Source organism: Vigna angularis, chromosome 3 (assembly GCF_016808095.1).
Source record: "Vigna angularis cultivar LongXiaoDou No.4 chromosome 3, ASM1680809v1, whole genome shotgun sequence".
Lineage (NCBI taxonomy): Eukaryota > Viridiplantae > Streptophyta > Magnoliopsida > Fabales > Fabaceae > Vigna > Vigna angularis.
The window spans coordinates 8,466,180-8,476,503 of NC_068972.1; the positions used below are offsets into that span (position 1 = coordinate 8,466,180).

General features: G+C 30.7%; 2 protein-coding genes across 2 annotated transcripts; both read right to left on the minus strand.

Moving 5' to 3' along the window:
- Positions 1 to 1,335: 1,335 nt before the first annotated feature.
- Positions 1,336 to 2,912, minus strand: LOC108324728 (gibberellin-regulated protein 2). The gene is made up of 3 exons (XM_017557658.2): positions 2,857 to 2,912; positions 1,688 to 1,736; positions 1,336 to 1,618 (listed from the first exon to the last, which is right to left on the minus strand). Exons 1-3 carry the CDS (start codon positions 2,887 to 2,889, stop codon positions 1,437 to 1,439), a joined length of 264 nt encoding a protein of 87 aa, XP_017413147.2. The 5' UTR covers positions 2,890 to 2,912; the 3' UTR covers positions 1,336 to 1,436.
- A 3,064-nt stretch (positions 2,913 to 5,976) lies between these two features.
- LOC108324308 (uncharacterized) lies at positions 5,977 to 9,260 on the minus strand. The gene is made up of 3 exons (XM_017557228.2): positions 9,097 to 9,260; positions 8,697 to 8,767; positions 5,977 to 7,019 (listed from the first exon to the last, which is right to left on the minus strand). The coding sequence occupies exons 1-3, from the start codon at positions 9,146 to 9,148 to the stop codon at positions 6,438 to 6,440; spliced, it is 705 nt and encodes a 234-aa protein (XP_017412717.1). The 5' UTR covers positions 9,149 to 9,260; the 3' UTR covers positions 5,977 to 6,437.
- Positions 9,261 to 10,324: the final 1,064 nt, after the last annotated feature.

Consider the following 10,324-nt stretch of genomic DNA (forward strand, 5'->3'; position numbering starts at 1 on the left):
ATCCTGACATTCTAATGATAATTCATTCTCAAGTAGAGAGGGGTGAGACATGTCATGAGAATAACAGGAAATCCTAGTCTAAGGGATTTACCTTGGTCTAAGGCGAGTGATAACGGACTAACCTTGTGTGTTAGCTTGGGGTGAGCCAGCTGTTTCACCACAACAAATGCACAAACTGTCATAACTCGACATTCATACTGTACCATAGGATACCTGAATTCACCAACGGTCGACCTTTAACATTATAAGCGTTTACAGGTTGATGTCGAGCACCAATGACACTCACATATTGATGTTGATCACCTGGTGACCGACAAATCAGTGACATTCGCATGATGATGTCGATTACCTGGTGATCGACAATCAATGACTTTCTCACAGAGATGTCGATCGTCTGGCAATCGACAACCAGTTATGTCGCGACATATGCGCTCGCACGACAGCCAAACGGTTTAGCAGATACAAACGAACAGTTTCGAATATTTAGTCAGATACCACGAATCACGGGAATAACTGACCCAGTATCAAACACGATCTAACAGTTACAACTCCCAGGTAGTCAACTTCGGTAACTGACCGAATTTTCAGGTAAACGGTTTATTTTACTGTTTTAAATACACAAAGCACACCAGAAAAAAGGTACGTTTTTCCCTTTAGAGAAATTAAGAGAGAGAAATTATTCCTTTTCTTCTGAATCAATTTGAATTGAAAAGATTCAATAAATCCCTTTTCTGACTTGAGCGTCGGAGTACCTTTGCAGGTACCCAGCCCAATTTCCCCTCAGAGAGCATAACACAGGAAGAGAGGCATCACAGTAACGGCGTCACAAGAAGAAGCAGTTGAGGTTTGTTAGGTTCGTATCTCGGTTTCACATCCATACTGAAACACATACTAATCCGAATTGTCAAGTCAAAAGGGTTGTCATGCATAAAGTGTTTGGTTGATTGGTGTGAGATATATATATTTTTATAGTAAAATGTTTAATATGTTTTGATGTATTATGAAAATGTTTTGTATCACTAGCTTACCCTTGTTTTTGTCTTTGTTGTTTGTGTGTGTTTTCTTTTGTAATAATCACCCTTGTTTTTGTCTTTGTTGTTTGTGTGTGTTCTCTTTTGTAATGATCACCTTAAAATGGTGTGAGCTTATATTTTTCAATCGTTTCAGCATGAGGTTAAAAGAGAGAGCATCAACAACATAGATAGAGTTTTATTGTCCAAATATAAAATTTTCTTCAATTGTAATTTATAATTTCTATAACGTTTTATTTACTTTCAATTTAAGAGGCATTTATTAGCATTTGAACATAATAAAATTATTGGTCTAAGTAGACATTGATAACATAATACGTAAACCTTTCAAGTTATTTCAATTTGAACATCATAGAAAGGCAAGGAAGAACACTCTTGAAGTTTAGGGATATATAAAGTAAATGTTTAAGGGCACTTGAGTTTTCCTCCATGTGTGGTGAGTGTAGCATAGCAAGGGCAGAAATGGGTGTTCCCAGAAGTGCCTGGTGGCACGCAGTTGCACCTCTTGCAGCAAGTACTGCACGCCCTTATGCACATTTTGTACCTACCAGCCTTCCTGCACCTGTTTTTGCACTTTCCATCGCAGTCTGCACCATTTAACCACATAATTATAATTAAACTTCAAACAATACAACAGAATATACTCTCAATCTTACCTATCTTGTTGGCGGCGACCATGTGCTCATTTCCATTGTAGATCCCCAACTGAAAATTTTCTCATATTTAATAAATAATAAATTAGAAAAATGATAAAATATTTTTTTTATATTATTCAGAATCTTATCTGTATAACGTCTGGTCAGTCCAAAAGTAAGATGATTATTCAGGTTACAATTTTATAGGAACCAGTTAAAAAATCAAATGGTCAAACTAAAATTAGAATTAAAAGATTATTATGTTAACCTTAAGTTAGGCTATTAATTGAGTTGTGATTAAATTATCATTAATTAATCAGAATTCCATCTCAAAATTTATAAATACACATTTGTGAATATAGTAAATTAGTTATATTTTTGCATATTTATTGCTTATACTATTGGATACTACTAATTTTAGCATGAGAGTATTTTCTATATATAACTCTCCGTTCAACCGAAACTGTGAAGTGAGGAAGAATTTTAATCTGTGCTTCTGAAGAAGTTCGAATGTTCTTCCTAGCCAGCCCATAAGACAACATTGAATTATTGGCTTTTCCAACAAAATATGCTTTTGATTGGAGTTTGTTCTCCATACAAGGCTTCATAGGCTTGTATAATAGATACATATAGAAAGGAAGTCATATTACTGTGAATAACACATGAATAGGGATGACAACGGGTTGGGTTGAACACGGGTAGTGTCTATCCGCAACCCGACCTGCCAGATAAAATCGTATCCGTTACCCGACCCGCTATCAGTCGGGTACCCGTTTAAAAAATACCCGCGGGTACCCGCGGATACCCGCAAAAAAAAAATATTTAATACATTTTAAAAATAAAATTTAAATAAAAATACAAATATATAAATTAAATTAAATGTAAATTAAAATTTAATTTTAATTAAATTTAAACTAATAAAATATAATTTTATTTTATTTTTAATTAAATGTAATTAAAAAATATATAAATTATTTCTTTTTAATTTTTGCGGGTAACGGATATCCGCGGAACGGATAGTATACTACTCATACCCGACCCATTTAGAAACGGATATTAAAATACCCGTTACCCGTTACCCGCGGATAATAAATATCCACGTATAGTTATTACCCGCCGCAGATTTTACCCGCAGATACTCGTACCCGCGGATAAAATTGTCATTCCTAATCATGAATGAACCACTTTACCTCTTGTATAAGGATGAAGCAGAAAATAGCCATGACCACTGTGTTTCTGGTGAGGGCCATAGTTCTGGGTCTGAAGCTTTGAGTGTAGCTCTCAATATTTATATGGAAAAGAAAAGGTGATTTTTGAGAGAAGAGGTTGCAGCTGAAACAAGATAATTATGTCACCCCAACAAATTAAACACCCCATACCTATGCATGCGCTTTGAAAGTTGTATAGCCGTGAAAGAATTCACAACCAAACAATATTTTTATATATTGATTCAACCTTGTTGTAATGTCTCATGTGTTGAAAATTCTTATTAATAAAGAAAATAAGGATGTTATTAGCTGTAACTTTTATTTGTAAAAAGTTTTACATCAACTAAATATAAGACCAAATTATAATATATTAGTAAAGTGCAAATCTCATCTTATAAATTAGTTTTGTGAGATTAATAGCGTTTGTCCAAGGATACGTAAACCTTTTTGGCTAACCTATTTAGCTTTGTTATTAAACTATTTTAAAAATCTAATTCCACAAAATAAATTTAAATGTTTATGCATTAAAAAGATGTATTAAATTCTTATATATATTAACTAGACAACACTAATTTACAATATTCATATTAACAAGCTAATATTATGGGAATAAATTCGGTTTGTAGTCAAAAGATCATTTAAATGTGAATTTTTTTGTATGAAACTAAAACCTGACACTCAATATCCAGGTAGCCATTTAGTGAATGTAATTACGTGTTGTAACTTCTTATGAAATTTCTGTAGTAAGAATTCTTAAAGATTTTACTCTCTTACGTTATTTTTAAGATTACTTTGTAAGGATTTTATAAAATGTTTTAATTAGTTGTAAGTATAAATATATGTTTCCAAATCAGAGTTTTTTTTTTTTAAGTTTTATTTAAGATCCAAATTCTTATTTAAGACTTATGTTGGATGAAGAAAAATGTAAAAGTTTTATGAAGAGACACTCGCAAATCTTTTAATCACAAAATTAATGACAATCAAACTGGTACTTATAAAGAGTGTAATATATTTTTAGTATATAAATTTGGATACGAATAGAAATTTTTCCATATTTTAAATTTGATATATTTTAATACTTAAATTTAAAAAATAAATAGATATTACTTTTTTTATTTTAATGTATTTTTTTAAAGTGTCAAATATATTTAAAATTAACGTTGTTGGAAGTCCCCGACTAGAGATAAGACCAAATTATAATATATAAGTGAGGTGCAAACCTCATCTTACATGCCAATTTTGTAGTATTGAGTTAGGCTTAAAATTCACTTCTAACAAAGTTTAAACTATTTATATTGTTTAATTTATAAAGTTTAGAAACTAAAATATATTTTAAATTCGTATCTAAATTTAAAGATTAAAAATATATTTAATTATTTTATAAAAAAAAATAATTGTTTGTCTGTTGAATTAATCTTTTCAATAAAAATCTTGTTAATACAATAATATTAGGTTTCTTTAAATTCCAAATATTGGCGTAATATTATTATCTTGCACCACTTTATGTAACCAAGTCTCTTTTCCTTCAGTTTGTTTTTTTTTTTTCAGAAAGTAATTCATCAATCTTCTTTTAGTAACAATTGTTAATGGAGGTATAAGCTTACTTTATAATAAAAGTTCAAAGGAAAAATACGAGAGATTATACGTTCAATTTTCCAGTAATATTTGAGAAATATATAAGACGAGAAATTTGAAAGAGAGAATAAAAAAACTTGTGAATTGAATTTTTTTCTAACAAAATTAACAATTAATATTTATGGAAAAAAGAAAATTGTCAATTAGAGATAACTAACAAATATATATCTCTCCACAAAATCAACCAAATTCCTTGTTTTCTTGTCTAAGAAATAACCACCACCAACTGTGTATATATTCAGACACGATTTAAAAAAATCACAATATTTCGAAATTTGTTTGCTCAACTTGTAGTCCAGGAATGGGCAATGAATTCACATTTTAAAAATAAGTACCCAATTTAAATACCTATAGTTTTCTTAAAAAAATGTATATGACCAAAAGACTAAAGTAGAAACTAAACATAGAAAAAGAAGAAACTAAAAGGTCCAGTAGTTATTATCTTAATCACCAAATTCTGACATCAAAGCAAAAAATCCAAAAATTTATAGCATTATAACAAATGTTACATGTTATATTGAAGATTTGAAATAATTTACTATATATATGTTAATGGATTATAATTATTGTAATTTGATATTTGCATGATTTAATGACATTTTAATATCAGTATATCAATATTACTATATCTATTAACAATTAAATCTAAAAATATAACTTTATTGAAAGTACCAATTTCAGCATGGATGATTATAGACGTAAAAAACTCATTTAATCCTTAAAATAATGATCTGTTTTGATTGCGAACAACCAGCTGAAAATATGATCCAGGAAACCATTGCAATTAGGTTCGATGATGTATTAAAAATCAAGAGTGGTTACTCCTTTAAGCTTTCTTTGACACAAACTGATATAATTAACCTACTTACTGCAGGTGGTCATAGATCTAGATCCACTTAAAACCCAGGTCAAAATGAAGAAGAAAATTCTTTTTCTTTTTCTTTTCTTCATTGTTGAATTTGTTAAAGAGGAGAACAAGACAAATGACTTGATTGTGTTGTGCTAAGTCGATAAACTCAAACACTATCTATTAAGTTGACAAACTAGAGATTTTGCCTGTTTGGTCTGATATTTGTAAGAGAAAATGTTAATAGCATTTTTATTACACTTTTATTAATTGTCTAAAATAAGTTTAAAATTACAAATTTTTGTGAGGTTCACTTCTTATTTATAGTAAGTCTAAAATTAGTTAAAAGTTACAAACTTTAAACTTTTCTCATGATTTTATAGTTTCTAATACATTTTATCCATAATGTTGCAAATAAACTCTTGCACAAACTGAACACCAATACCTGCTGATAAAAACAAAGGTGTAAACCATCCCCTTTATGCTATCTTTCAATATTTAACGATGAATAAAATTATGAGATAAATTAAGGTTACCATTCAATATTTAGATATTGTAATGATAGAATAAAAGCAAATCCACCTAACACCCCAAATTGGAAAGAAAGAAGAAGATAACTATTAAATAGAATGGGATCCCTTACATTCTTCATGTTCATTCCTTCTTCTTGCAAGCAATCCAAACAATAAAACCTATGATCATTTTATTTTATACCACTTTATCATATCTCTTTCTATGAATCTAAAAGGAGAGAAAATTTGCATTGGAGTTGTAATTTTGTCAACTTCGTATCAAATATTATTTATAGCTCGTCAACCATATTGAACATCTTCCAACACAAGAACATCATTTACAAACCACCTTATCAGTCTGGACACTACTACAGCAATCAACAATTCACATTAGTGTCTAAATCATAATTTCTGAGCAAACCACTTCAACTTGAGAATGAATTAGTTATTGGCATCCTAGAAAAGTGAGAACATTTCTTCATATACAATCCATTTATGTTGGAGAGGGTGGATGAATGAACCAAAAAATTATGCACCAGTCAACAAAAAGATACATCTCACCCAATCATCTAGAAGCGAGCCCAGCATCTAGTGCATTGTGCTATACAGTCTCCCTTGCAATCAACATTATAACCCAAAACTTTTGGATTTCTAAGGAGAAGTTTCCTAAGAGAATTTCCGTTAATACTCCATTGCTCCTCCAGGATCTTTACATTGCCTTTCAACTCTTCCTCTAAATTACATCCAAGAATTTCTGGAAACTTTTTAAGCAACTTAGACAGATCATCATCAGAAAGATTTAAACTCCTAAGATAGTCTAGTATTCCATTTACTGTCTCAAATTTGGGAACTTCCATCGTACGTTCTTCTCCCCAGTAAGGGGAATGAACAAGACCAAATGCTTTCCCAAGAATCTTGTCCTTTTCTTCATCACTGAAGTTAAATGCAGAAAGAGCTTGTTTACATGCCTCCCACATGCTTTGATCTTCATTACTTGTGATAATACTTTCTATCTGCGCAGTTGAGTGCAATATCCAATGTTTGGTAGAAGGATTTGAGGTCCATGTTGCTGTTGCTACACTTGGTGAATATCTACAAGAAAATCTGATATTTGGCAGTGGAATACTTGATGATGCAGCAGAAAGATCAGCCTGCAAGATTATATGCAATTTTCAGACTTGGCGAGCATTATTAGCCTTGTGTATGATATATTCCTGTTAAATGTTGCATTTCAACTCTGTCCATTGCAGATCCAAATACCTTTTTAGGAATGATGGTATGCATAAGGCATAAAAAATGAAGCTATGTGTGATGTTGACCGTGAAGACAGAATCAATAGCCCCATGATTAAATTCAAACCTCTACACCGTTGTAACTCAAGGAAAAATGTCAGAGCCCGGGTTTAGTGTAGTTTAACAAAAGGTTCAAATATACAGTGTGTGTGTGGGAACTCGACGCTTCGTCCTTCAACCCTCTGATATATAATTCTTCAAGAAGGAGGATAAGGATAGGATATCACAGAACAAGGAGCAGTGAACTTTACTTTTCTGGAGTTCTACTACAATACTTTTAACTGGTTTAGTTGTAAAAAATTAGTATTCTCTAGCAGCATATCAAAGTCTTCAATTTTCAGTTCTGGAAGATCTTCATGCATTACTGATTGCGAAAAATTATAAAATAAAGTTCCCTGCTGAATAGGGAGTAAAAATGTAACATGCTAGATAATCCAAGCATTTAGTATCAAGTCAACCATAACAAAATCCCCACCGGTTACAGTAATCAAATTGTAAAACTGTTTTTTTTATGTTTTCTACTCAATTCTATTCCATGTTTCTTTACTAAAGTAATTTTAGTACTCAAAGTCAACCTTCAAAACAAAAAAAAAATAGTTTTGCAGTTCTGGCAGTTGAAGACAGTTAATACATACGGTAAAATTATACCTTCTTTAAGTCAGTCCAATTCCACCAACAAAAGTACAAAACCATGAAAGCATTCTAATACACTTCTATCCTAGAAGGCTTATGAGAAACTAAACAGGTTAGCATAGTAATACTTTTCAATACCACAATCCCCGTGATGATAAATGAATGCATACCGACAAAGATGTCATTTTTAGGACAAAAGAGCATTCACTCTTCAGTTTATAGCATAAACTAGTACCCATTCTTTGAAGAAATTACTGTCTAAAAACATTGTGAAACCCATCACTCGGCCCCTTTCTTGGTCCTAGAACAGTGAAAAGCCTAACACGGTCCTGTCTAAAAGATGGCAAACTTTACACTCTTGATTAGCTGACTGCAACATTTTTCCATCAACAGACTTCTCTTCAGTTTCCACAGAGCAAGCAAACACAATAACCAATCCAACAAAACTTACATGTAGTTTTTAGTGTGGTTCCCAAATCAGAATTGAAGTCTCTTCTCGGTATTTTATATTAACCTTTGTTGTAAAAATTAATTAATCACGCAGCTTATCAATATGAAGCTCCAATTTTTCTAAAAAAAAAACACCAAAAGTGCTTACGGAACTCCATCTAACTTTTGTCCAAATCGCAATTCAAACACGATGTCTTCTTCAATTTCCTATATCTTCACTATTTGCATTTTCATAGCTAAGTGCTGAAAACAAGAGAATCCCTCAAAACTTTCTAGATGTTCACTATTTGACTAGCACCGATTCTTAACTTTTTATTACACGGATTGCAGCCTTCTTTGAAAAGGCCGATGAAATAAATGTAAACATGAATTCTGTTTTACAAATCATTCCGAACAAACCTATTTCTGGAAAACATATTCATAAAACTAGAAAAGTGTTAAAAAAGCATTTACCTTGCAATACCAAAACTGTGCTGCAGAATCAATGGTAAGTAAAGGGGAATTCAACCGGTTCCCTAACATCCCTGCAATCGCAATATAACACATAAACATCTTATTGCAGTAAACAGTAGTAAATTGTAATATGGGACAGAGAAAAAGGTGGAAAAAAAAGGGTACCCAAGAAAACCAAAAACAACTTTCCCACCTACACCATTAAGTTAAAGCAAAGTTCACGCTCCAAAAGAGTCACAAAAATCAAGGACACTCAAAAAGCAAATTCCTCGTATTTCTCGTGTTGAGTTGAGATATTGAATGTGATAATAAAACCAGAATTGCCCATTTTAAACGAAAGGGACGAGAAATGAATGAATAGCAGAAAAGAGGAAGAGAAGGATTGAAAAATTAAATGTACCAGAGCGTCGATAAGGAGACAGGGCCAAAGATGCAAGCTTGAGACTCTCCATCAACGCCCTATGCTTCAACGCTAATTGGCTTACCCAACACCTTCACTGAAAAACACTGTTTTTGTGGAGACACAGGTTCTACATTTTGGTGGTTGAGAAAATTGCAAGTCATCGAATTTTGAAAATAATTTTAAGATTGAATATCTACAAAATTTATGATAATATAGTTCTTCACTAGAAAATAATATTTTATTTTGACATATTTTCATCCCAGTCTTTAAAACATATAATAGTTAGTTATTGAGAAATTTTGGTTGAAAAATAGTAGTAACATAACCTCTTATACTGGATGCAATGTTTTTTCTATAAACTAATCATTACTGGCTTAAAAAACAGGTTTTTAAATTTACTACTTTAAAAGAAATAAATAATTCAAAAATAAAAAATTGCAAAAACGTGTAGTGGCCAAATATTGATGGATAGACCAATATGAAATTATTTTAATATAATATGAAGTTTTAAGTTCAAATTCTAAATTACCAATTTTTTAAAGGAGAGTATTATTATTATTTTATTTATAAGATCTACTTTCTTACCTATTAAATTTATATTGACTTGTGTCATAATTTGGGATTAAGAATTTTCATCATATATAAATCTACTACACTTTATATATGTCGGTTTTTTCGTAGGAAAAAAATGTGTAATTTTATCCTATTTAATCCAACACACCGTAAGAATGTAAATTTTTTTCATCTATTCATTTCTAAACAAAATATTCTTTTAACAAATTATTTTCGTTCTCGTGTACACAATAAAGAGAGAGAAGTTATATTCACGGTTTCCTGTAAAAATATTTGAAAACGGAAGATAAATTAAAAAAAGAAAGACAATTTTTAATCAAATTAAAAATAAAACGTAAAAAAAGTCCTTCAACTTTTAAAAAAAACGTTAAAAAATATTCTCACTGGTTAAAAAATAAAAGTGTCTTTTACTAAAAGTGTCATTTTTAATTTCTAACTCATCCACTAAAACTTTTTATATTTAGCAAGTCCTTAACTCGTCTTTAGCAGTATAAAGCTTTCAATTAAAATAATTAACTGGACTTAATGTTTTATCTTTATTATCAGGAGAAGAAGTCCGAAAAAGAAAGTTTAAGTATTTTTTTAATAAATGAGTTAATATTTTGGAGAATATTAATTGGTGATTAAGATATAATAATGATTATTGATTTTA

Bases quoted from the DNA above. Each gene is read 5' to 3' on its own strand.
- LOC108324728 (XM_017557658.2), bottom strand. From the start codon at position 2,889: ATGGCTATTTTCTGCTTCATCCTTATACAAGAG. The intron at 1,737-2,856 runs GTAAAGTGGTTC...GAAAATTTTCAG, and splicing joins GCTTCATCCTTATACAAGAG to TTGGGGATCTACAATGGAAA. The intron at 1,619-1,687 runs GTAAGATTGAGA...TAAATGGTGCAG, and splicing joins GGTCGCCGCCAACAAGATAG to ACTGCGATGGAAAGTGCAAA.
- LOC108324308 (XM_017557228.2), bottom strand. From the start codon at position 9,148: ATGGAGAGTCTCAAGCTTGCATCTTTGGCCCTGTCTCCTTATCGACGC. The intron at 8,768-9,096 runs GTACATTTAATT...TTGCGATTGCAG, and splicing joins GTCTCCTTATCGACGCTCTG to GGATGTTAGGGAACCGGTTG. The intron at 7,020-8,696 runs GTAAATGCTTTT...ATAATCTTGCAG, and splicing joins CACAGTTTTGGTATTGCAAG to GCTGATCTTTCTGCTGCATC.